The sequence below is a fragment of the Sus scrofa genome, chromosome 1 (assembly GCF_000003025.6).
Source record: "Sus scrofa isolate TJ Tabasco breed Duroc chromosome 1, Sscrofa11.1, whole genome shotgun sequence".
NCBI classification, from domain to species: domain Eukaryota; kingdom Metazoa; phylum Chordata; class Mammalia; order Artiodactyla; family Suidae; genus Sus; species Sus scrofa.
The window spans coordinates 267,080,275-267,107,403 of NC_010443.5; the positions used below are offsets into that span (position 1 = coordinate 267,080,275).

A 27,129-nucleotide genomic window follows, 5' to 3' on the forward strand; every position below is an offset into this window, starting at 1 on the left:
CAGGCCAGCCCCGACCCCAGGGTGCACGTGAGCAAACCGAGGCCAGGTGGGAGCCCCGAGCCATCTCTGGTGACAGTGACCATGTGAGCTAGCTGGACCTAAAGGCCGGAACCCAGATCTTGAGCGGATTGCAACCACCACACACAGCTGTGGGGCGCCCCGTCTGGCACTCTTGTGCCCGCCCCAGGATGGCAGGGGCCCTCCCTCAGCTGTGCAGGCCTGGTCCACGCCGGCTCAGTAGACTTGTATCTGGGGGTTTTTAAACCCTTTCTGCAGAAGTTTGCTTTGAGTAGCTAATAAACATGAAGGCCCTCGTTTGGGCACCAGCTAAAGAATCCTTCAGTGTTTTTCTTGGATCCAGCTTAAAACCACCCAGCTCGCGATTTGACCTGCGCTGGAGTTTCCATTTTCATGAAATATAATAGGCCTCCTCTGAACCCTTCTGGTAAGCAGCTTAATCTTGAAAAACGCTCCTGACGTGACACGCGGAGCATGAGTAACTTCAGTCGACTCCACTTGGCCGCGTTGCCATGGAGACGCTGGCACCTCTCCCACCCGCTCCCTCGGAGAGGCTGTTCTGTCCTGCGCACCGGCTCCAATCGGGAAAGTTTAGTGGGGCAGTTAGAGCCTAATGATACAACAGCTGGACCTCTGCTGGATCCGGGCAGCCGGGCAGGCGGCCCTGTGCTCACGCTACTCGGGCTGGCAGCAGGAGAAAGCCAAACTGTTTTGTGGCTCCTGGCAGAGCAGCCCCAGGGGCTGAGCGCCTAATTCGGTGGCCCCATCCCAAGATTGCCCTCACGAACCAACGAACGCGGCTGCCTGGCTCTGCCGACTCAGCAAGCACTCAAGGCAGGCGGACGCGGGCCAGGCCCAGTGCCGAGCGCTCCCCTGCACGTCCCTCTTTAATCTCTCGGCAGCCCGGCCAGGAGGGCCCGCCTGCCCGAGCTGCTTTGTAACTGGAGAAGAAGTGATTGACCTGCTGCTGCATGGGGAGGAGGCCCTGAGCCCACTTAGCATCCGGGTCCTTGGGCCTCTTTTCTACCCCCCCCACCCCCACCGCCCGGCCCGGCTCAGGCTCCAGCTCTGCCCCCGCCTCTGCACTGCGGTTCAGAACTTGACGGCCCCAGGTTTTGTCAGAGACTCAGATTTCTCCTGCCGTCCCCTGCTGCCAGCTGCTGGCCTGGGCTGCAGGAGGCCGGGCTGGATGCCCTCTTGGGAATACAGACAGCTAATGAGATGGTCCCAGAGGGGACTCAGACGGAGACCTCAGAGACAGGGTTGCCTCTGCACCTCATCGTGCATTTCAGCCTAGGCTTTTCTGGGCCTCCAGCTGATTCTTGTTGCTGAGTGTATTTGATTTTTCGTGTCTGTTGAAAAGCCAGAATTTTCAAAGAAATAGAAAAAGTTATAGAAACCGCTTGGGCTGGGCAGCTTGCTCACCTGCCCAAAGTTATAGAAATACCCATTACAATGCAATGTTGTCATTTTCCACCACCAGTGACTTCTCAAATGATAATTGATGGGCAGTTATTTCATTCACTTGGCATTTTCAAAGACCTGGAATTCCCTCCAGCTCCTTCCCTGATGCCAAGGAGTCCCAGGCAAGAGGCTGGCTGCCGGCCTCCTGGAGTTTCTGAGCCCTGACCCAGCACGTAGATGTGGCATCAGGGGTGTGGTGAAGCCTTGGCTATCTCTGTCCCCAGGGCTGCAGGAAGAGCAGAGAGTCAGAAGTTATTGGTGACAAGGTCTTTCAGGAGAGCCGTGACCCTCCTGGGTGCTATAGGCTAGTGCCCAAGCAGGGGTCCCCGCCAAAAGGGACCCCCGGTGACAGCTAGGTTTTCTGAGTCTGCTGCTGTTACTGGTCCATTTACCCTCACTCAACACTGCGGAGTCATACTGATGGTTTCCTTGGGAAAGGGGTGGAGAAAACGCTACATCACATAAAGTTTTTGAAGTGTCACAAGTATTGTAAATAAAAGCAAATGTGGGGCAGCATTTTCCACCCGTTTAAAAGGACGACTTGATTTGTATTTTCAGATGCAGCCCTTTGATCTCTTGGGAATCACCATCAAATCTCTGGCAGAAATTGAAAAAGAGGTGAGCAAGCTGCCCAGGGTGGGGGCAGGCGGGGTCTGGCCAGTGCACGCTCAGCCCTGTTGGGGGTCTGTTCCAGGAACAGGAGGGTCCTGGGTGTGGGGTGATCCTCGGAGAAAGGCACTTTCATTGCCCTCAAATTTATTTCTTAGAAAAGAAACTCACTTTTAATGTGTTTATGACTTCAAGTAATAAGTCAGAAGGTTTTACATGACAGAACAATCCGTTCTGCTTCTTTTTTTAAGAAAATATCTCATCTTCGGGAAGGTAGGGGGCAGAGGTGGGCACAGACTTGGCTTTTCCTCCTTCTGTTTTATTATTTGCCACCAGGCGGGTTTGGGAAAATGTCCGAGCTGCTTCATGACTTAGAGACAGGATCAGGACACATTCTGCTGCGCTTGATAAGGCAAACCCCACTGGCAGCCTGGCTCGAAAGAGTTTGGATGTTTTCCTAATAAAAAAGAAAGAAATCCAAGATTGAAGTGCATGTGACAACTCGGAAGAAAGAGAGTTGAAATAATGGAATCAAACTGGAGGTCAGATCGGCAGTGTTTTCCCCGCTTTCATAAGACAGCGTTAGCGTGTGTGTCGTCTTTTATGTATAGACGGTTGTTAAGCCGTCACATGCTTGCAGCCAGCTCTCCTCTGAGAGGCACATTTGTCTCAAAGATGGAAATGGTAGAACCATTTCAATATTCTCAGTTCCTCTGGGTTTTCTCCTGTATACCCAGCCAGCAGAAGCCGGTTGCATTATTGAAAGATGGCTGAAATCAAGCAAAATTGAATCAATGTAGTACAACAAATTTCTAGACCTGTCATAGCAAAAACAAGACAAAAAAGTCCCCCTTTGTCTTTGACTTTTCAGTAAATCATGAAAACCAACCTGACTGTCATCTGTAGATTTGGGGGAGTGAGTAAACTGAGGGGGAAAAGTCTGGGCACCACCTCAGACATGTGCATGTGCACGGAGTTCGCATCAGCCCTGCTCAGAAGGAAGGTGGCCGGGACGGCTCGTGGCCGCCCTGCTCCCGGACCGCCTTCGCGTGGGGCTCCCGGGTGGGGAGGCACCAGCGAGTGTGCAGGGAAGGCCTTGGCAGGGCCTGCTCCGGCTGCGGGCAGTGAAGCGGGGGCACGACCTGTGACCTTTCAGGATGAACATGGTCACGTGGACTTGAGGGGTGGGTCACCCCCCTCCCCCGCTTAAAGCTGGGGTTACAGTGGAACCTATCCTGTGACTACGAAATGGACAGATGAGCACAGAGCCGCAGACGGCAAGCACCCATGGCTGTGGCGGTGGTGTGAGTGCCAGAGACAGGGCAGCCGTGAGAGAGTCACCCCTTCTCACCTCCCACCCTCCCAGGCTGAAACCGTCCATAGCCCCGTTTATTAAGCACCTGCTACGCGCTCGGCTCTGGGCCTGGGCTTGACATCAGCTTCATCATCGCTGATTCTCACCCCACGCTGACCAGGGGGCATCGTTCCTCCCCATTTGGTGGGGCAGGGATTGAGGCTGAGACGTGAAGAAATTTGCCCAAGATCGCTACCCGGCGTGTTGTACCCCACATGCCCTCCGGTAGCTCCCTGCCCCCAGGCGCTGGTCTGAGCACCAGTACCGGGAGGCCCCTCACCTGAGTTCTGACCCCCACTGGGCCTTCATGACATAGGAGAGAGCCCCTGTGTAGAGCCACCTTCAATTCTCTTAATTCTCTTCCCCACTGAAGGGCTGAAAATGTGTCTGGTTGAAATACGTCGCCTTGGTGTCAGGCGCTCTGCGCAGAGCCTCAGCTCTTCCTCTTAACCTCTCTGTGCCTCAGTGTCCTCTCTGTAAAGTCAAAGCAGTCGTTAAAACATCCTGTAGCATTGATGGTTGGACTGAGACAGTCACGGGAACGGCTTAGAACAGCACCTGCCAGGCAGGGCTACTGCTGGCCCGTTATCACGGCTGCTGTCATGGCCATGGTCATGGTTCCCACTGTTCTGGTCCACGGGAAGCAGAGCCAGTGTCAGCCTGTCCCACTGCAGCCTGAGCGCTGCCCTCTCGCGGGTGGTGACCAAGCCTGGCTGGCTTCTGTGTTTTCAGTGATGGGTTAAAAACACATGTCTGGGAGTTCCCGTCTTGGTGCAGTGGTTAACGAATCCAACTAGGAACCATGAGGTTGTGGGTTCGGTCCCTGGCCTTGCTCAGTGGGTTAAGGATCCAGCATTGCTGTGAGCTGTGGTGTAGGACAGTGGTTACAGCTCCTATTCGACCCCTAGCCTGGGAACCTCCACATGCCACAGGAGCGGCCCTAGAAAAGGCAAAAAGCCAAAAAAACAACACACATCTGTGTTCTCTGTTGAAAGAAATTAGGGAAACCAGGGCGAGGGTTGGGGGGGGGGGTGTTAGAAACGAGGAGACAGTTGCAACCATCACAAGTATCCCCGCCGTGGGCGATGCCGTGGAGTGTTTTGCTTCCGCTGAGGATTTGGAAGTCGCCTTACCGCAACCACCCGCGTGCGTGCAGCGCTGATTAGGACGTTGACATCCACACACTTGGGTGAACGGGCTCCTTCTTGGGCAGCAACGTCAGGGAATTTTCTTCAGCGCTAAACCGGAACCTGTTCCTTTTAGCCACTGAACTGGAGGCTGAGGAGAAGCTGTGCCCGCGCCCCCGGCCCCACACTCGGGCTCCGCTGGCTTGGCCCTGAGCAGCTCGAGGTCCCCTTGGTCGGGATGGTTGTGCCCCTGCCCATTCCCAGCCAGTCTGGCTCCCTTGGGGGGGGGGGCATGTGCTTGGGGAGCGGCCTGGAGGCAGGGGGCGCCCGGCTGGGGGATCGGTTTCACTCATGTTTACACAGTCAAGCCAGGCTCCCTCCCCCAGGAAGGCAGGAGCCCGCATTTGGGTTCAGGGCTGACCGTGACCAGCACTGGCCCCCTTGCCCAGGCAGTGGGGAGAGCCCAGCGTCTGTCGGTGCTGCTTGGTGCTGGGCAGGCACTCCCCTCCCTTGTCCCTCCCGGCCCTCCAGGGGGTGTTGTCAGCCCCCGCTTAGGGCAGACACCTGGGCTCGGGCGGGCCACTGGCAGAAAAGGAAGTAGAAGTTTGCAGCCCTGAAGGCGACACACTGCCCCCATCCGGGACCAGCATGGGTTTGCCCTCCTGCCAACTTCAACTGTTCTTCCCTGCCCTGCCTGAGGGATGCTTCTGCATTTAAGCCTTGGCCCTGTCACTGTCATTTGGCCTCGGAGACAGGTCACCCCACAATCTAGCCCCATCACCCTCTCAGCCTTGAGCTTGGTGATAAGGGACCAGAGGAGACACCAGCCAGCCTGGGAGCACTGTTCCAGGTGCCCCCCAGCACAGCAGGGACCCACCATGGACCCCAGGCTGCCACGCCCAAGAGATGTAGAGAGATGAGGTGTCACCCCAGTGGGTGGCAGTGCACCTCCAGCCCCCCCCTCCGCCCCCCGCAATCTATTGCATTCAAGGGAGAGCGTGACGCTCAGCCCCGCCGGCAGGGAGGTGGTGTGGACCCGAGCACCTCCATGCGGGTGTGTAGACGGCGGTGTCTGCAGGGACATTGGCGGACGGTGTGGACGGCGGCAGCAACGTGATGTAGTAGAGGGGACCCGGATTTCGAGTCCAGTCCCCCAGGGCAGCATGTCAAGTCTGCCACCTAGGTTGGACCCTGGGTCAAGTCCCCCGGCTTCCCCCTCCCCAGGTTGGAGGGCAGGCCCTGAGGACCCCACCCTGGCTGGAGCACTGGTCCAGCAGCCGTGCTGTCGCCCTCTGGGGGCGGTAGCAGTTGTGGTATGTGCAGCGCCTGGGAACATTTCATGAAAGACCCCCAAGGAGGGCAAGATTGTGGGGGGCAGGGAGTCTTTAAATGCCCCCAGGTGGTGTGGGCTGTCGTGAACAAAGCTGAGGTTAAACAGATTTCTACTTTGAAAGCTGTCACTCCCCTGGTTCCCGCTGGCGGCCGCAGCCTCCTTCCTTCCTGGCCCCCGTCCTGCAGCAGCCATGTCCGTGCCATCCATGTCCACCCACCACTCAGAGCAGGGGCTTTGCCGTGTCAGTGCCCCAAGGCAAAATGTGAGTTTTTGCTCATCTCTTCTCAGCACGGGAGGGACAGGGACGCTAGTGGCAGCTGTGGGCAGCAAAACGGGGGGGGGGGGGGGGTTTCCTGGCCCTGACCTGCCCGCCTCACCCTGGGCAGCAGCCGTGTGGTGGCTGTGCGGGAGGGTGATGGAAGCCCCGGAGGACTGGGTCCAGCAAGGCCCTTATTGTCCTCCCCGTCGCCCAAACAAAAGCTTCTCTCTGTTTGAGAGTCAGGGAAAGTGTAATTTCACAGCCGACCCCTGTGATGAAGCATCTTCTCTCGGAGTGAGAAGATGGGCATATAAATATCCCCCGTCTCTGCCGCTCTTTATTTCCCTTGTAAGCAGTCGCCCCATTTCTCCATCTGATGGATGCCCCATCGCAGCCGGGGTGGGAGCTCCCCAGCTCCTCAGTTCGGGCAGCAGCTTCGAAAATAATTCCCGTGTCTCAGGCACCTCTCCCGTTTATCCCCTGTCCCTGCCCAGGACCCCACCCTCCCCCGAGGCCCACCCACCCTCACAGACGGCTCTCCCCTTGTCTCATGAATGGTGGCCAGGAGACAGGGCCTCCTGTGGATTCCCTGCTGCATGCACAGCCCTGCAAGCCTCTCAGGACCTGGCGCCAACGGCAATCCAGCCCTTTCCCCACTGCCGCCGCCTCCCGTGGAAAACCACAGAGCTCACCCTCCCTTCCGGGGGCACCACAACTCAAAAACGTGGCCACGGGGGTGTCGTCAGCCCACCGCACCTCCTGGTAGAGCAGAGAGCCTCCATTTTCACTCGACTTTAAGGCTGCAAGACAGGGAGAGTCTAATTAGTAAAGGGACGATCTAATATTAATCACTCCCTGAAAATTGACAAGGGAGGCAGTCCATTTAACCACTTAATTGCTACAGGTTTTTATGGGCTGCTGTTTGCAGATGTATTTAATGAAGAAGTTATAAATCTAAAGGAGCTTAAAATTTTAATTTTATACCTAAATATTTTCCTTGTTCTCATGTTTGTAGTCAATCCTCAAGAGTGTAGTCACGTGGAATGTTCTTTAAATGAACATATTTGCTAACTGGCGTGATTTCAGTTTTTAAAACATTGGTTCCAGCAATTAGGCATTTTTTTCAGTTCCCAAATGACTAGAGAAATTCGTCTTGATTATAATTGCTCTTAGCCACGCATATCTAATTTGTGTCTTTTTAAGTGTTAATTAGTAAACAGTTTGAGCTGACATCTTTATGTGTTTGTGTGTTGAAAAATGGGGCTTATTGCTTATTTAGCTTGGGGCTGATTCCACTAGCGTTTACGTCACGGCATTGAGGTGAAATTAATGGAAACACATTTGGCATCGCGAGGTAAAAAGAATTTTTGAATCCAACTTGTGGTCATGCACTTTGCAGGGGATTCTGCAGGCCCTTCCAGAATGTGAGATTAGATTTGGGACCTGCATAAGCGGGAAGAAAGTGAGGCAGAAGAGTTTTGAGTCAGTAATGAAATGGCAGCGTCCCAATTTTATAAAAGCAAAATGTTCATATCCCAGCACAATTGTTCATTCTTTCGACTTTTGGGAAAGCTTTCATTGTGCTTTAATGTTAAAAGCATTTTGTGGAGGGAGATGTTGCAAAATCTGTGATCCCCTTGCACCATCTAGTGGTCAGGCCATAAACTGCAGCAGGAAATAAGGCAGCGTCTCTGTGAGATTGAACATTTCATCACCCAGCATCCTCGTTTTTTTTTTTTTTTTTTTTTTTTTTTTCTCTTTTCAGTCAGGAAGCTGATATGTTTTAGGAAAGAAATTTGCCTGCTTCATTTATAAATTTATAACAACAGTTAATTGATTAGAAGTTCACGTGGTCTGCTCCCCTTTTTTATATTGCTCAATGACAGAGCTACTCCCAAATTCTCCTGGAGCTTTCACACTAAGGTGAGAAAATCCCAGCCAGAAACAAAGAAACCCAATGAACTAGTTTAATGGAAAGCTTCTTCTGAAAGGTGGGAAGCAGCTTGGGGACCTCCGCTCCAGGGACTTTTCAGGAACCTGACTGCAGCTTGGGAACTACTGTTTGATGCCACAGATAAGATTAGTTCTCTTCCCATAAATTGTGGCAGATGTCGTGGGCAGTTGATCATCCTAAGCAGCTACCCTGCCAGTCAGAATCGATTTAGTGTTTTGCACATGTGTGTTAAGATGCAGATATTACAGAAATGTGGAAGAGACGAGAGGCTCCCGTGATCCCCCTGCTCCCCCGACCCCGGGAGACACCCACACACATACAAACAAGCATCACCGAGCTTCAACACCGGACAGAATACGCTGTGTCCCGCTTTCGCCCAGACCAGTATATCTTGCACAGCCTCCCTCGTCATTTCACGCAGATCTACCTCGTTCTTTTTAATGACTACATGTGCTTCCCTTTTATGATCAGGGCATAATTTATTCCAAAATCCACTGTGGATTGACTTTTGAGTTGTTTCCAATTACTCACAATCACACCACTGCAGTATATTTCCTCGTCTTTGCTCCCCTGGGTCTGTCTCCAGAGGAATGCATGATGGTCCCATTCTGTCTCAAAAGAGCAAAAGCCCATTCAAACCGCCCGCACCCCCCGCCTGTGGTGTGGCAGGGGTACCTGTCTCCACCACCTCACTATCGCTAAGCATCTCTGGCATTTAAAGGTGGACGTCTTTTCACATGTTCCTTGGCCATTTGTATTTCTTGCGCGAATCTCTTCTGTTTTGGCCTTGGCCCATTTTTTTCTATGAGCTTAACTTTTTTCATTCATTTCTGAATTCTTTATAACAGCCTTCTTTCTGTCATGTGTGTGTACACACACACACACTTTAACCAATGGCTTTTCACCTTCTTAGTGATATGTTCTGCCATACGGTCGTTGGTAATTTTTCATGGGCAATTTTGGCTTTGTTTCCATGTTTTATTTGGGGCTTCATGTCATACTTAGAAGATGACAAAAATGCTCACCCCTATTTTCTCATCCCCTTTTGTATTTTAATATATTAAAATATTAAATACTTTTCAACTGCCTAATCCGTCTGAAATTTACTCAGAGCTTAAGAACCAGAACCAGCTTTAGTTTGTCCTAAGTGTTTGCCAGTTTTCTTAACACTGTTGACTTCTCCAGTGAGTTTTAAGTGCTGTCTTTATCATACTGTTCTATCTGTAAGTGGATCGGTGGACGTTTTTCTTGTTCAGTGCTTTTTTTTACATGGTGGCCACACTGCTTTGAATCTGATTGCTTTATGATAAACTTTTTTTTTTTCCCTCTTTTTAGGGCCACACCCGTGGCATATGGAGGTTCCCAGGCTAGGGGTGGAATCGGAGCCGTAGCCTCCGGCCTCCACCACAGCCACAGCCACAGCAACACCAGATCCAAGCCGCTTCTGCAACCTACACCACAGCTCACGGCAATGCCGGATCCTTAACCCGCTGTGCGAGGCCAGGGATCAAACCTGCAACCTCATGGTTCCTGGTCGGATTGCTTTCCGCCGCGCCACGGCGGGAACTCCAACTTTATGCTGAGCTTTGGTCTGTGATAAAGTTAGCGCGCCCGTCTCCCCGCCCCCACATTTTCCTAATTATAATCACATGATTATTCTTCCAGCTGAACTTTTGCATCTTTTCGGGGGCAGGGGAGAAACACCATTCTAGATGTTCCTTGTAACTGCCCTGGGCTTAGAGGCTAGTGGAGGATGGGTGAGCCTTTTCGGAGAAAAGTCTGCCCCCAGGCTCAGCCGAGCAGGGCGCTGGGCAGCAGCAGAGGCCCAGCCGAGGGGAAGGCCGTTCTCTGGAGAGCCTGCCCACTGCTTTTGAGGTTCTTCTCGGCGTTGGGTGTCTCTGCGGCTCTTGCGAATAGATCTTCTCTTCCATTTTGTCTTCTGTCACTTTTATTTCAAGAAGCCGTGGACCTTGGCATTTACCTTTGGGGGCTGGCTCTCTCACGGACTCCTTGCATTGTTTCTGATGGTTCTTCAGCTGTTCTTCTTCGGTTTCCCAGGCCAGTGGCTCTGTTGTCTGCAAACGCTGAAGCTACCTTCTCCTGCACCCCATCCTGTGCCCCCACCTGGCATCGCGGCACCGTCGGGTCACCGCTCCTTGTCTGAGCGGAAGTTTCTAATTTCAGTACTAACCCGTAATGCTGCATTTTGGCCTGCTATATATAGACATACCTTTTTTTTTTTTTATCATGTTAAAAAATTAGCAATCAATTCCTATTTTCCTAAATGTTTTTATCAGGATTAGATGGTGGCTTTTGATAAATGTCTTTTAATCATCCATTGAGATAATCATTTTTTCTTCTCCGCGGGCATATTAATATGGTCGATTATATTAATAGAGTGCCTAATTCTGCGTCTCAGGGTCCCCCTCCCCCACCACCCTCTTTCCCGCTTTGGTTCTGTTGGCCACGCGTTGTCAGCCAAGTAGCCGCCGCCCAGATTGCTCCGCAGTGGCCCAGGGCATTCGTCACGTCAATGGGAGGGCCAGGCTGAGCCCCTGGAAGGAAGATGGAGCAGAGGGGTGACCGGCAGACACATTACCTGCCCGGGTACCATCGTAAGGTGTATCTGCACCTGGCTCGTGCAAAATCAGGGTCAAGATGAATGTTCGGTCCTTTGAGAATCCATCAGAAAAGGGTTTTTCTGTCCTTTTATTATGGTTTGGGGAACTCTCACCCCCTCTCCCGAGTTTTCAAGTAATACCCCCAGAATTAGAAGTTTACCTGCCGTGTAGGTGAAAAGTGAGCATGAAGCCTGGGGCGGGCACCTTCCCAGCGTGACCCCGTAGCTTCTCCTTTTCCCTCAGATCGGTGCCAGAAAGCAGTGTTGTCTCAGACATTTTCCACAATTAACCCAGGAGGCAGAAAATACAAATGCCCAGAGGGACAGTCCCCGGGGCTGTTTGCAGACACAGAAACAGCCTTCCTTCAGAGGCAAGGGCATCCATCTGTGCCCGGCCCCACCCAGAGCCCCCACACAGGAGTCACCAGCTGGACCCCCAAGGTGTGCACTGGGCCTGCCGGCCCCGCCGTTAGGGAGCAGCCAGGAAAAGCAGAACTCATTTTGTGTTTTTCTTAAGCACGCAGCAATCCTCAGTTTCCCCGCAAAGTGTGTTTCCCACCTTTTTCCTTAAAATGTGTGACCTTCTCGGTCTGTCTTTCATTTTCCTGGGTTACAGGAAATGTCCCGCTTTCTTGCTTACTTCATCCCCATTAGCCCCACACATGTAGCCAAGATAGAGCCCAGTGATAAAATGGCAGTTGACACTCGGGGCAGTTCATAGGGAGGGGTGGGGACTGCGGCAAACTGGAAAGCACGTGTCTCTCTAAAGCAAGCATCCTCCGTTCACCTGTGTGAGGCTAATGGTTGCTGTGCAAGAATGAAGGTCCAGAATCGCCATAAACCCCCCCCTTTTTTTTTTACAAAATCTGGAAAATATTGGTGTTTTATGCAGAGCCTCAACTTCTCTGTTTATAACTATATAAACACCACACGTGTGTATTTCCATGCACACGTGTCTGTGCATGGAAATACACACACAGGAGTTCCCATCATGGCTCAGCGGTTAACAAACCCAGCTAGCATCCATGAGGATGTGGGTTTGATCCCTGGCCTCGCTCAGTGGGTTAAGGATCTGAGCGTTGCCATGTGGTTAGGTCACAGACACAGCTCAGATTCCGTGTGGCTGTGGCTGTGATGTAGGCCGGCAGCTACAGTCCCGAATGGACTCCCAGCCTGGGAACCTCCATATGCTGCGGGTGCGGCGCTAAAAACCAAAAAGACAAAAAAAAAAAAAAACCCACAAATCACAAAATTCTGGTTGCACCATTCACAGGAGTGATGTGGACAAGCCCTGGGATCAGCCCTTTTCCTCCGTGAATTAAATCCCACGAGATAGGGGCCATCACACCATCATGCTTGGAAGGCTGTGGGAATTCGGAAGACCCATGGCTGCTTTCACAAAGGACAGAAACCCAGAGTGACCTCCCCCCGCCTGGGAACTGAGTCCCTAGGCTAGCTGTCTTCTGTCCTTTACCCGTTTACCTGTCTGCCCATCCACCCCTGTCCTGTACCCTCCATCCATCCATCATTCATTCATTCATTTATTCTGGGCCACAACCTCTACCAGGCTCTGGGGCCACAGCTATGGCCAAGACCCCATCCCGACCTCGCGCTTTAGGGGGATGGAAAGTGGTGTGAGGCCCTGGAGGTTACTGGTTAATCCCCCAGGGGGTAGGGGGCGCAGAATATCCCAGAGGGAGCAGCACCCAGTAAGGTGCAAAGGTGCCTTGGCCAGAAGAGGGAGGGGAGCTTGGAGAAGCCGTGTGTGGGAAGGGTCTGTGCAGAGATCCGCTGGAGGAGACTGGGGCTTCACGGGGTGAAGGCCTGAGTCACTTCACGCTCCCTGATGCCCCGTCAGATCCTAGGTGGAGGTGCTTCTGAACCCATGATGTCCATGGAGGCTCTCCCGGCACGGAACCCGGGAGGCAGGCCGGGTGGGGTGCCACGGGGTGTTGCCGTCCACTCCCGGGAGTCCCAGGCTCAGGGCAGGAGCAGAGAGGGAGAGAGGGGTGCTGGTGAGGGTGATGGAAGGGAGCTGGTGGCACAAGGGCTGCATGGGCATGGTCACTCATTCATTGGGCATCCCTGCCGGGCGCTGTGCCCACACAGACGTGGTCCCTGCTCCTGGAGCAGGTGGGTCTCAGAGGGGCTCAGGGCTGCTGACTCCAGGGTTGCTGCACTCGGGTTAGGGCTGTGGAGCCCAATGGGGAAGTCGGGGGAAAACAGCGGCTGCCTGAAAGGCTCGCAGGTGCAGCTCCGACCCCTCCATGGGCTCGTGGGACCCGCCTGTGTCCCCACCCTGTGGCCTCGGTCAGGCCCCTCCCTTCTCTGAGCCCCGTTTCCTAACCTGTCATGGGAAGGGCAATGGTATCAGCCTCAGAGGGTGTGAAGACTCTGGCCCTGCATCCTGACTTGGGACCCGGCAGCCCCTGCCCCTCCTGCCCCCTTATAGTGACACAGGGCTTGTGGGCAGTGATGCGGGAACTCTACCTCCAGGCCCAGCTGTGGGCTCTCAGCAAGTGAGGGGGAACCTCGAATCTCCCAGCTCTGGGGGCTGGTCCTGGCTTCCCACATTCCCTTGAGCCCCAGGCTGCAGGCGACAGCCCTGCTCCGGGTCCCCTGAGCCCCGGGCTGCACGTGACAGCCCTGCCGTGGGTAGAGCCCTGCTGTGGGCTTGTTGCCCTGGGCCTCCCCTTTTGCCAGTTTTGCGGGGGTCTCTGTGGAACATAATCCAGGTTCAAAATGAGCACCCCCCACGGGAAGAGAGGAGACAGCGCCGAGCCTCCCCGCCTCGGGCCCGCCCCTTCCCCTCTGGTGCTCCGTGGCCTTTTCCTAGCTCTCCCAGCACACAGGGACCGGGCCCCGCGGGGCCTCTCAGGGCCTGCTCCTCGCAGTGGCCCCTGCCCCTTGGCTCCCCTGGAGGCAGATGGGAGGACATGGAGCCCTCGAGGGAGGGGAGGGAGCTGCCCACAGCTGACGTTTCCAGAGGCCTGAACCCGGGACACAGAGCAGAGCGGGGTCAGAGCCTGGGCCCCTGGCCAGGACAGATGCCAGGAGCCGCTTGGGAGAGGCAGGCGGTGGGGAGGGCAGGGCCACTCTCCGAACCTCACCCACCTCGCGTCTGCCCCGGGGACCCAACTGTCGCGCCAGCCCTGAGCCAGACCCTCCTCGGCTGGGACCTTTGCTCCTTTACTTCCCTGACACCTGTCCTCCGAGGCCGGCCTGGGCTCCCTTAGGCCTGCCCTTGCCGCATCCTTCCAGGCCCTCAGCTTTCCCATCCCCAAATTCAGGTTTTGTTGAAAATGATCCCTTACAGCCTTTCTCATCTGCAGCCCCCTCAGTGAACGGATCATTATGAGACCCCAGGAGGGAAGGGGATATGCTGGCCTTTTTTCTTCCTGTTTTATTTAGTAAAAGTTTTCAGGTGGTGGTTCTCTTCTTGCTTAACCATTAAAATCATTTGGGTGCTTTAAAAAACCACTGATGCCTGGAGTTCCCGTCGTGGCGCAGTGGTTAACGAATCCGACTAGGAACCATGAGGTTGCGGGTTTGGTCCCTGCCCTTGCTCAGTGGGTTAACGATCCGGCGTTGCTGTGAACTGTGGTGTAGGTTGCAGACGCGGCTCGGACCCCGTGTTGCTGTGGCTCTGGTGTAGGCCGGTGGCTACAGCTCCGATTGGACCCCTAGCCTGGGAACCTCCGTATGCCGCGGGAGCGGCCCAAGAAATGGCAAAAAGACAAAAAAAAAAAAAAAAAAAAAACCACTGATGCCTGCCCCGCCATGCCAGTCAAACTAGAAGTGCCCCTACCCCGGGCAGGGCCCAGGCAGCCCTGGCTTTGGGGGAAACCCTTGTTTCTGAGGCACACAGGGGGCTGGCTTTTCACCCTCAAGGTGCTTTCACACGAATTGTCTAAGGTGATTCTCACAACATCTCTGCGAGCGCAGGGTGGGGCTGGTTCCCCCTTTCTGCAGGAGGCTGGGGCCAGAATGACTTTGCTTCCAAGGTGTGGCTGGAAACCCAAGGTTGGCATCTCCCACTGCCGGGACACTGGCCTCGCCGTGACAAAAGGCTCTTGGAATCTGGGAACCGCGTTCTGTAGCTCGAGAGGTCTGATGCGTTGGTGGCAGGGTCTTCTGCCAGGGCAGGCCATCCAGGCGCAGGAAGGCCCCTGCAAGCCCCTGACAGTGACGGCTCTTTCCCAGAGAGGCTGCCCAGCTCTGTGCTGCTGTGCTCTTGCCCACCAGAGGGCGCTGTGGCGGCGCCGCTCGGCCGCACTCAGCTCCGGACCCAAATGCTTTTTAATTGAAAATATTTTTAATTCAAAAAGGATTTGCTGTTTGTACGCGAGTGCAGGTTTTCCGTATGCAGGAGACTAATGTCTTGAGTAAACAGATCCGGGCCCAAATCCACCTTCAAAGGTACTCGCTGTTTGCCCAAGGGAGTGAGAGGGCTTCCAGAAGCGGCCCTAGTCTCTTGGGCAAACACTTTGGGGCCAGCAATCCCCAGCCGAGGACAGCGGCTGTGGGAAGGGTTATCCGCAGCCTAAGGGGGATTATGTCGGGGGACATATGTTGAAATTTCATTTGGGGAGTTAGAGAAAACAAGAGGTGGGGGAGTAGTGCTTTTCTCCAGCCAAGATAACCTAAAAAGGGAAAAATCTCCAGGGCAGGGCTGGGGGGACAGCAATCTGCACGCCACCGTCCCCGGCCCTCCCCGAGGGGGCTGTGACAGACTCGACTGAGCACCGGGAAATGGCAGTGTGTGTGCTTCTGACTTTTCCCTGCCTCTCCCCCTCCGCCCCCCCCCCCCCCCCAGCGTGTAAGGGAAAGAGGGATTCAGTAGTTTATCCTTGAAGGAGGCCCTCCACGCCCCCTCCCTTCCCAGTGGCCCTGTACCTACTCCTGGCCACGAAGACTGGCCTCATGACTCCCCACCAAGGCACTCCCACGCTGGCCAGCCCCTTGCTTGCCCAGGCTCAGAAATGCCCTGCACCCTCTTCTCCCCCACCCATCCTGCCACCTGAAGGTGCCCTTTTCTGGGCCCACCTCTGGCAGCACCTAGGTCTGCAGACCTGAGACCAGGCCCTCTGATGAGTCATCTGGGAGTTTGCCTCCATCTCCCTTCACGTGCTCTCTGGCCAGACATCAAGGAGGCCCCACTGCCCCTGTGCACTCCTGCCGTCCCCGGGAGCCTGGCACAGAGCCCCTCCCAGCAGGGCACAGCAGAGATGCCCAAGGAGCAGCGGTGACACAGCCCACAGCTGGCTCCCAGGCATGGCCTCAAAGCAGCCACGCAAAGCCCCTCCCCACCCTCTCGTCTGTACCCCCTCAGGCCTAACGTCTCTGGCCCTTCCTCTGCCTACTCCCATCCACATCCACTCCCAAGTCCTATTTAGTGGGCCACAGAACTGTCTAAACTGGCCCCCAGACCCACAGCTCAGGTCACCTGGGAGCTGGTTGACGGTACAGAATCTCAGACCCACCCCAGACCTACTGGGTCAGGACCTGTGTGCATTAAAGTGGTCAGCCTCCTATTGACAGCTTCTTCTAAGCCTGCATCTCTCCCGGGTGCCTCCCGGTTCCCAGCCCTGATAAGGGCCCACACTCACCTGTCCACATCAGCCCCGCTCTCCTGACCCTTCAGCCCCCCAGAGCTATTCCTGCCGGGGTCACCACAAGATCTTAAAGACTGCGCCCCCAGCTGTGCCGCTCTGGCGCTGCTGCCCTCCCTCTGCCCTCCACCCCACTCCACCCCAGGGCCATTCTCAGTGCTGGTTCCCTCCTCCCTTCCTGGTCAAGTGCCAGGCCCGTCCTCTTGTCTTTTGACCCCGTGTGCCTTTCTTGAAACATCTCCACACCTGTAACTCCAGCTACCCTGCCCCCCAAGTGCTTCCAATTCCCATCCCTTTATTCCTGGTTCTATGTCTCTTCAGCTAGGCGACACCCCCATGTGCTCCTCAGGAGCCACCCTCAGCCAATGGCAGAAATGCACTCACGCTGTCTCTCAAGCTGCTGTCTGTCCTGTGTTGCCCATTTGGGTTAAGACCCCGGCGTGCCCTCATCCGTCCCCCGCCACTCTTGTGGGGCTGTCTCCTGTCCCCCGAGCCCAGCCCAGGGCAGATATGGTGGGTGCCTGTGGAGCCTGCGAGGGAACATTTCCTGCCGCGATGCGCCGGATCAGCCGCCAGGTGGCGGTATTGTCCTGGACTTTGCCTGAGGGCCTCCTGCCTGGTCTGCAGCTGCGCAGTGCTCTTCTGTCCAGATCCCCAGGCCATGGCCTGCGTCCTGGTCATTAGCAGGAAAGGGGGGCTGTTTTTGTTTTGTTTTGTTTTTTTTGTGTTTTTGCCATTTTCTTGGGCCGCTCTTGCGGCATATGGAGTTCCCAGGCTAGGGGTCCAATCAGAGCTATAGCCACTGGCCTACACCAGAGCCACAGCAACGCAGGATCCGAGCTGCGTCTGCAACCTGCACCACAGCTCACGGCAACGCCGGATCATCAACCCACTGAGCAAGGGCAGGGACCGAACCTGTAACTTCATGCTTCCTAGTCAGATTCGTTAACCACTGCGCCATGACGGGAACTCCGGGGGGCTGTTTTGATGGATTCTCCCATGTAGCTGACAAAAGCGCAGCGAGCACGTGCCTGGCGCTGGGGCGGCGGCCCTTACCCTGCCCTTGCTCATCCCACCCTCACGATGGCCCTGGGAGCAGAGACCATCTCCCCACCTTCTTCTATTGAGTATAACTGACACGTAACATTAGCTTCAGGTGCAGCCGTATTTCCGTCTTTATACATAGGGCAAAGCGATGGGCAGCATAACAGCATACATAGTTAGACATTTTTTTCTTGTGATAAGAACTTTTTAAGGTTTTCTCTTAGCAGCCCTCAGATAGTCAGTAGGGTGTGATCTGCAGTCCCCATGCTGCACATCACACCCTCAGGGCTGCATTCTTTCGCACGGGAAGTTGGGGCCTTTTGACGTCCTCCACCCGCTTTGCCCACCCCCACACCCTGCCTGCGACCACAAGTCTGTTCTCTGTGCAGTGAGCTTGGTTTTGTTGCTTCTAGATTCCCCACATGAGTGCGATCATGTGGTATTTGTCCTTCTCTGTCCGACTTATTTAGCATAATGCCCTCAAGGGCCCTCCATGTTGTCACCAATGGCAAGGTTTCATTCTTTTTTTTGTGGCTGAGGGATATTCTGTCCTATATATACCATGTTTTCTTTATTGGTGCAGATTTAGATCGTTTCCATGTCTTGGCTGTTGTGAGTAGTGCTGCAGTGAACACAGGGGGACACAGCATTTTCCTTTTCTCAAGGTAAATTCCCAGAAGCGGATCATATGACTGCTCTGTTTTTAATTTTTCGAGGAGCCTCTGTACCGCTCCCCACAGCGGCTGCACCAGCAGTGCGCGAGGGTTCCCTCTCCACGTCCTCACCAACACTTATTTCTTGGTGGGACCCTCTTTAGAGCTGAGGTCACCCTGCAGTGTCAAGCCCTACCCTCCCTACCCTTTCTGTTCGTTGGTATCACAGTCCTATCGCCAGTGTCACGGGTCCCTGTGGCTGCAGTGGCTGCAGGCCCAGGAGCTGCTTGAGGCTGCTCACTTCCGCTGCTTACACAGAGCCCGGCCGGGGCCAGCTCAGGCCTTGCCCACACCCGGCGCCAGCCCTGTGTCTATCCTGGCTCGGCCTGCGGGTGGCCGAGGACACAGAGCCGGGCAGCAGTCTGGGCCTCCGCACCATTTCCCCTCAGGAGGAGTAAAATCTTCAAAGGGCTTCTGCTGCCCCTCATTCTCTTTTGCTTTTTAATTTATTGAAGTATAGTTGATTTCCAACATTGTGTTAATTTCTTCCGTACAGCACTGAGTCGGTTATGCGTGGGTATACATGTCTCACATTCTTTTCCATTATGGTTTATCCTAGGATATTGCCTATCATTCCCTGTGCTTTACAGTAAGACCTCGTTTATCCATACTCTGTAGTTCTGTAGTTCCACTCTGTATGGTTTGCATCTGCTAATCCCCAACTGCCAGTCCTTCCCTCCTTTATCCCCCCCCCACCACAAGTCTGTTCTCTGTTCTCTGTGTCTGTGAATCTGTTTAATAGCTAAGTTCGGAGTTCCCAGCATGGCTCAGTGGTTAACGAATCTGACTAGGAACCATGAGGTTGTGAGTTCATCCCTGGCCTCGCTCAGTGGGTTAAGGATCCAGCATTGCCACGAGCTGTGGTGTAGGTCGCAGATGCGGCTCAGATCCTGTGCTGCTGTGGCTCTGGCATAGGCTGGCGGCTACAGCTCCCATTAGACCCCTAGCCTGGGCACCTCCATATGCCGCAGGTGTGGCTCTAGAAAAGGCAAAAAGACCAAAAAAAAAAAAAGCTAAGTTCATTTGTGTCATATTTTAGATTGCACATAAATGATATATGGCATTTGTCTTTTTATCATCTGAGGACTTTGCTTAGTATAAGAATCTCTATGGAGTTCCCCTTGTGGCTCAGCAGTAACAAACTTGACTAGTATTCATGAGGACGAGGGCCTTGGTCCTTGGCCCCACTCAGTGGGTTGGGGATCTGGCGTTGCCATCCCCTGTGGTGTAGGTTCTAGAGTTGCTGTGGCTGTGGTGTAGGCTGACAGCTACAGCTCTGATTTGAGCCCTAGCCTGGGAACTTCCATATGCCGCAGGTATGGCTCTAAAAAGATTTTTTAAAAAAGCAACTCTAAGTCCATCCATGTTGCTGCAGAGGGCATTATTTCATTCCTTTTTATGGCAGAGTAATTTTCATCGTATATACGTAGCACATCTTATCTATCCATTCATCTCAGTGGACACTGAGGTTGCTTCCATGTCTCAGCTCTCATGAATAGGGCTACTGTGAACATAGGGGTGCATGTATCGTTTTGAATTACACTTTTGTCTGGATAGATACCCAGGAGGGGGATTGTTGGATCATGTGGCAACGCTAGTTTTTTGAGGAACCGCCGTACTGTTTTGCACAGTGGCTGCACCAACTTACACTCCCACCAACAGTGCAGGAGGGGTTCCGTTTTCCCACACCTGTGCAGCATTTGTAATTTGTAGACTTTCTAATGATGGCCATTCTGACCCATGTGAGGTGGTACCTCATTGTAGTTTTGATGTGCATTTCTCTAATAATTAGCAGTGTTTCATGTGCCTATTTGGCCATCTGTATGTCATCATTGGAGATGTCTATTTAGGTCTTCTGCCCACCTTTTTTTTTTTTTTTTTTTTGTCTTTTTCTAGGGCCACACCCGAGGCATATGGAGGTTCCCACTCTAGGGGTCTAATCAGAGCTGTAGCTGCCGACCTACGCCAGAGCCACCTCCACGCGGGATCCAAGCCACGTCTGCGACCTACACCGCAGCTCACGGCAACGCCGGATCATTAACCCACTGAGCAAGGGCAGGGATCGAACCCGCAACTCATGGTTCCTAGTTGGATTCGTTAACCACTGCGCCACGACGGGAACTCCTGCGCATTTTTCAATTGGGTTTTTTGGTTGCGTTGTAATTTTGGAAATTAAGCTCTCGTTGGTTACATCATTTGGAAATATTTTCTCCCAGCCCATAGGTCATCTTTTTGTTTTGTTTGCGGTTTCTTCTACTGTGCAAAGCTTGTAAGTTTGATTAGGTCCCATTTGCTTGTTTTTGCTTTTATTCTTCTTGCCTTGAGATTGACCTAAGAAAACATTGGTATGATTTATGTCAGCGAATGTTTTGCCTGTGTTCTCATCTAGGAGTTTTATGGTATTACACTGAAGTCTTTAAGCCATTTGGAGGTTTTTGGTGTGTATGCTATGAGAAGGGCTTCTAACTTCACGTCGAGTTACACGTAGCTGTCCAGCTTTCCCAGCATCACATGCTGAAGGTCTTTCCCCCCATTGTATATTCTTGCCTTCTTTGTCAACCATTAGTTGACCATAGGTGTGTGGGTTTATTTCTGGGGTCTCTATTCCACTCCAGTGATCCCTGTCTGCTTTTGTGTTAGTCCCACACTGTTGTAATTACTGGAGCTTTGTAGTATTGTCTAAAGTTTGGAAGGGTTATGCTTCCTGCTTTTTTTTTCCTTTTTCCTCAAGGTTGCTTTGACAGTTCTGGATCTTTTGTGGTTGTATATAAGTTTTATTTGGATTATTGGTCCAAATAATTTGTCCCAAACTAGGATTATCTGTTCTAGTTCTGTGAAAAAATGTCGCGGATAATCTGATAGGGACGGCATTCAATCTGTCAATTGCTTTGGGTCGTGTGGCCACTTAACAGTAGTAACCCTTCTGATCCAGGCTGCTCCCCATCATTTTTGAAGGCGCCTAAGGCCTTTCAGCTCTGGGCTCTGCCCCTTGCTCTGCACATCCTCCGCAAGTGCCTTCTTGCTACAGGCAGCTCACTTTCAGGGCCAGGGGGCATTTGGAGCCCATGGCTGTGGCTGGGGCCTGCACCCTACTGGGTGGACACCACAGTCTCCCCAAGGAGACAGCTTGAGGCAGTGGCTGAGTTCAGCTGGGGCAGCTTGACTTTGCTCTGCTTTATGTAAGGAAGCCCCCTTTTTATGGCAATTCTACTGCTAAAAAGTCTTTAATTACTTAAAATGTTTAATGACCACTGACCTAATCTCATTCCTAAGCCCCACTGGCCCATATGGCTGCCTTGACCTAAAGCCCACTGTGGCCAGGCCTGTCCTTGCTAGTCAGGCACTCCTCACCTTCACCCCCTGCCTCACACCACGTGCCTCTAAGGTGAACCGCAGGTGTGTTCCCTCCTCTAAATCATGCCAGACTCGGGAACATACCTTGTCTGATTTCTAGGTCCTGGGGTCAGGTGTGTTGGGGGGGGTCAGTGTGTTGGGGGGGGTCAGGTGGGGAAGCTCAGGTCTCAAGCATGAGGGTTCGGTGGGCAACAGGTCTGGACTGGGCACAGGTACATACCCATGGGTGGTGACCCCTAAGGGTGCTGCCCTCGGAGGCCCTTCCCTGTACCCCCTGTCACCTGGTGTTTGTCTCCAGCAGTACTCAGGAAGCACTGAGCCAGAGCCGCAAGTCCGGGGTCGCCCAAGCCTGGTGGCTGTGGCTGGCCTCAGGTCGGGCCGGCTGAGCCCCAGGGCTGCTGCTGCTTCATCCCTGTGATTCGGACCGTCTGCCGGGGCGGGGCGGGGCGGGGGGGGGGCGCGGCGGGCGCGGCGGGCTGGGGGCACCGCAGCTTGGGTGCTGTTGCTGCTGCTCCCCTCACCCTCGGGGCGGGGGCGGGGCGGAGCGGGGGGGGGGGCGGTGCCAGCCGCAGTGCACGCCCCGCCCCGCCCCGCCCCGAGCCCAGCTCGCTGCACCAGGCCCCGCCCGCTGGCCCGAAGCGTGCTTTGGTTTCTCCGGTGCTGACTGCCTCTCCCCTCCTGCAGTACGAGTACAGCTTCCGCACGGAGCAGAGCGCCGCCGCCAGGCTCCCGCCCAGCCCTACCCGGTGTCAGCAGATCCCCCAGTCCTGAGGGGCGAGGACACCGCCCAGACCACTGCGCGCCCTCCCCTCGCCCGGCCCCTCCCGCCGCCGCTTCCTCACTGCCCTGCTTCTGGGAGACTCCGAGCGGCTGAGCTGTTACCTCCTCGGTCATCGGCTTGCCTGACACGACGCCCCGCCTCCCTGGGGATGCTGTTCGTAATCTCAACTAATCTGTGTGTGCTGTAGTGACCAGCGGCTCCTGCCATGTCTGTGTGATGACCCGTTGTCCCACCAACAACCCTGCGCACCACGGGAGTCACCCCGAGGGCCCTGGACAGTTGTTCTGGCCGCCCAGTGACGCCACCGACTCCCGGCACTCCTTACTGAGGCCACCACTAAGCCATTGCTTTCCTCCCGGGAGACCCTGAGGAGACCCAGACATGTGGAACAGGCCCCTCACGCCCATGGCATCAAGTGCCAGAGAATTTCACAGGGACCCTGAGGAAGCACAGCCTAGCCCCCTGTCCGCTGTGGACATCCTCCGATTTGTCACTCTGTTTATACACTGGACACCCTGAGGTCAGGGGGCAGCCATGCCCCAGCCACCAGCCCAGAGAGGACTTGCCTTCTGGGCGATAAAGGCGAGTGGCCGGGTGCCTGCCTGCAGGTGACTTTTGCTGCCAGGATGCTGTGCTCACTCACCTCACACCCTCATCCCCACAAAGGGCTCATCTCTGCGGTGCCCACGTGCCAACAACAGCTCCAACTGCCCGCCCTGCACCTGTCCCGGTGACCAGGCCTGCCGGTAAAGAGGCTCTGTGAGCCGGTGCCCAGGGACACGGACACACAGCCACCCAGCTTCTCAGCACCAGCTGTGTCTTGGTGGCCTCTGCACAGGAACAGTTGTTTGAAGTCTGTCTGGCCCGGGTGACCAAACTGGGGCCAGAGCTGACATTTCTGCCCCAAGTGGCCCTTGGACGCGCTGGCATCCTGGAAGCTTGGTTCTCACTCTGTGGAGTTTGTGCCAACTCCCCAGAACTTGGTATCTCGCATCTCGAGGGTCACTGGATGGCTGGAGCTTTGGGCGCGAGGTTTGCTAGGTGTCCGACAGCAGGCGTGCAGGCGGCCAAGGAGAGCAGCAAGGCGGCCCAGAGAGCCCTGCCCAACCAGGGACAGTCCTTCCTCCTGGCAGCTCCTAGGATGGCACATCGGTGGCTGGGGGCCAGCAGCTAGGAGGGGCGGCCTCTAGCTGAGAAGTGGGGCTGGGGCAAAACATACCTCACACCCCGCATCAGCGCCCCCACCTCCACCCCCACCCCCCGGTCGCCCCTTGGTCTTCATTTCAATACCTCCTGACCTCTGTGCATTAGGGAAGGTGGTCACCTCTCCGCCCATCCTCGGGGACCTCCCCGGTGGAGCTGGCCTTCCCGTGCCTCCCTCATGGTAAGGTGGCAAGAAAAGGCAGTTGGTTGGTGGAACCCACCCGGGCCCGGGAGGCGCTCAGGGTGGACAATCCCCGTGTGAACCTCTTGGGATTGGTGCTCACCCAGGGCAGAGCTGACGCATCCACCTCACACGTACCCACTGAAATAAGCTGGTTGTTTCCAGGGAATCGGGGAGCCGTGTGGGGCCCCGAGATCCTGTGTCTGCTGCTACTGCTGTTTGCACGGGTAGGGCAGGTCCAAAACCAACAGAGAGGGGTGGCGTCTGCACTCACCTCTGTCCTTCCTCTGCGACACGCCCCAGCTGTGGGATCATCTCCAACACTCAACGCCCCACCACCTTTCTCCTTGACTCAGAAGCAAGCATTCCGGTGGCTCTGATGGACCTAGGAGGGCCAAAGACAGTCACGTGGGGTCCCTTGCAGGGAGCAAGAGGGCAGTCAGGGTGGTGGTTGGGGGAGGAGCCCCACCCCACCCCAGGCCACCCTGCCGTCCCGGGATGGACAGAGCAAGGCAGGGCTGTGGGGCCACCAGGAAAAGGCCAAACTCCCTGAATGGACTCAGGGGAGCTGGAGAGGCCCCCACCGCATCCCAGACTGAGTCTGGGCAGAATGGTGACTGATCGTAGCCAGCACAGCAGCTTACAGAACAGCGTTGGGGGAAGCTGGCGGCTGCGGTAGATCGTAGGCAGCGCCCAGCCCTCTGTCTCTCCCCGAGAGGTGGGTGCCCACGTGCCCCACCCGCCTCGTGGGGAAGCGCGCTCCACTCACCCTGGGACTCGAGCCACCTCTGCTGCTTTCCGGGATGGTGCTTTTCTTCACGAATCCTCGGGCCACGTCGGGAGGGGAAGCCCGCAATTCTCCCAGAAACACGAAGGGCGGCAGCCTCTGTCCTGCCCAGAAGGACTGACCAGAGCACAGTATCCCTGCTGCCGTCTCTTTTCCCTCTGAAAACCCCAAGTCTCTCGCCAGAAGCCTTGGAAACAGCACAGCGGTGATAAGGAGGGAGGGGTCAGCTCCAGGGTCACTTGCAAATGTATGACCAGGCTTTTCCACCCCAAGTCCAGGAACTGATAGGGCCACAGCCTCCACTCGGGAAGGTGGGAAGCCTCCCCGCCTCCACCTGGGGGCGGGAAGAAGTAGCAGCTTAGGCCTCCTCTTGAGCTCCCTCCGCGGTGGGCGAGGAGAAGCTGCCAGTGGCTTTTCCACATGTCCCCGCTTTGTTCAGAAGGCGGCGGAGGGACAAGGAGGACCACCACGGGTGAGGCACCTGCTTCTTGCCAGGTGCTAGGTGGCACTTGAAGCACACTTTCTCCTGTCACCCCCCCCCCTTCCCCCAAACAAACTAATCCTCAGAAGTGGATGCTCTTTGCTCCTGGTTCCAGAGGAAGAAGCGGAGACGTGTCCGCAGGCACAAAGCTGGTAAGTGGCAGAAGCAGGATCTGGCCCCAGAACTCACGGTGCCAGCGGTCCCATCACAAGCAGCCACCTCCAGCCCCAGAATGGGCTTCCCAGCCGCCACTGGTCCTGCTGGGGCCAGCGTGGTGGTGTCATCAAGCACAGGGCAAGGGCCAGGTGCAGTCCCAGGGCTGCGGCCTGTCCATCACGGGAATCCCAGCCCACAGCTCCCGAGAGCTGGCGAGCCCGAGGGTGAGGGCAGAGGGGCCAGGTACCTGCTCTTGGGCCACCCGGCTTCCTTCACCAGTTGCACCGCACTGCTGCCTGTCACCACCAGGACATGGGCCTCGGCCAGGCGGCTACGAGCTAGCTTAGGAACGACGTCCTACTGCGTGTATTTATTTGAGGTGACTCTAGTACTTGGCAAAGGGAAGTTTCACTGTGTGATTGTCTTCTTAATATAATTTGTTGAATAAACGTTTGTTTTAACCTTTCCCGGCTCATTGCAGTCTCTGAGGCACCGAGATCAGCACCCCTCAGGCTGCTCTGGCTCCAGCTTCCCCTCCAGCTTGTCCCAGATGCTGGCCAGGCTGGCCTCCACCCTGGCCGTCCAACCTTCTGGAAAGAGCTGGTGGGTTTCCGTGCCCCTGCATAGTTGAGATGACCAGGTGAGACGTCAGAAGGAGGCCAGAGGGCGAAGAAAGCCCTGCTGTTCCCTGGCAGCGGCCTTAGCAGTGCTCCCGGAGGGAGGGAGTCCCCGTTTCTGTAAAAGCAGGTGGAACGCGTGCATCTTAACAGGTCGCCAGCGAGGAACGCAGGGGGCGCTTTCCTCTCCCGCTCGCCCCGAGCCCTGTCTGTGCCGGGCCAGGGCGTCTGGCTCCCAGGTCGGGGATGTGCAACCACATGGCTTCCGTGCCAGAGGTTTTGTCCTGTCCCGACTGCTCACCTACAGGCAAGACGCCACCCCAACTGCCAGGGAACGGCTGCCGGCCCCGGACACACACGGGCTCCTTGTGAGGACCTGACCAGTCAGGTTTCACCATCAGGGCTGTTTGTCCTCTTCAGAAGTGACCTTTGCATTTAGGGGCTGGGCACTACGATCTGAGCCATCACTGCCTCCAGGCCTGTTCCTTCAGACTCGGGCAAGCTCCGGGCGATGCTGCTCTCATCTCATTATGACCACCAAGGTCCCCAGAAGGGTGTCAGCGCCTCCTGTCCAGGCCCCGCAGTAGGAGGGGAGAGCAGCCTCAACGCTCAACGTGGAGTTTGAAGGGCTGGGTTCATGTTCCGGCTCTGCCGCTTCCTGAGCCCGGGGCCCTCAGCTGCTCCCCAGCACCTGTCAGAAGGAGCCGAGCCTCTCTCAGTGGCTTCCTCTGGGATGCAAGGACATTCTCAGGGCATTTAGCACAGAGACCAGATGATGTGCCGGATCCTTCCTTGGGGCCTGGGTTCTGTGTGACCATCCGCAGGATGTGCTGGGCCACCGAGGAAGGACTAGTGGCGGCCTTTGACCTCTAGGACATAGAACCTGTTTGCAGGAGGCCTCAAGCCCTGCTGGGCAGCACCCAGGAGGAAGCATCTCACATGCAGGTCTTTGGGCAGAAGAAACTGAAGTCCACACACAGCAGCCTAGGGCAGCACGGGGTTAGTGGCCAGACCCTGCGGACACACGGAGCCCAAAGCAGGACGCAGCCAAGCCTCAAAGGGAGAGCCAGGCAGCACCTGTTCCCCCTCTGTCTTGCCCACGCTGCCTTGTCTGCCTCTGTCTGGGGGTCTGCTCTCTTCTCATTCTCTCACACTCTGGCCATCCCTCCCACCTGCTCTGTGCACCAGCATCCGTGGCGCACAGATGCGTGTTCACCCAGCCACCTACCAGTCACACGTGATCAGTTCAGAAGATGCAGAGGCAAGATTCCCAGGACAGACTCTGATTGGCTGGCCTGGGTCAGGTGACCCCTTCTGCTGCTGGCAGCTGTGGCCCCGGTGGGAAGGGGAGTGTGTGATCACAGAGCGTCTGGAGCAAGTGTAGGTTTAGACCCTCGAGAGACATCTGCTAGGGAGGAGAGCAGGACTGTAGGCAGAGGAGCGGGACACCTTCCTGGGGAGA

At 55.4% G+C, this 27,129-nt stretch overlaps 1 protein-coding gene across 2 annotated transcripts in view; it reads left to right on the forward strand.

Annotated features, from left to right (window-relative positions):
- Positions 1-25,516, forward strand: part of MVB12B (multivesicular body subunit 12B) — a 172,332-nt gene extending 146,816 nt beyond the window's left edge. For both annotated transcript variants that reach the window (XM_021068965.1, XM_021068968.1), the window contains exons 9-10: positions 2,041-2,100; positions 22,146-25,516. In XM_021068965.1, coding sequence (XP_020924624.1) covers positions 2,041-2,100; positions 22,146-22,232 — 147 coding nt within the window. In that variant the 3' untranslated portion in view covers positions 22,233-25,516. The remainder of the gene's footprint in view (positions 1-2,040; positions 2,101-22,145) is intronic.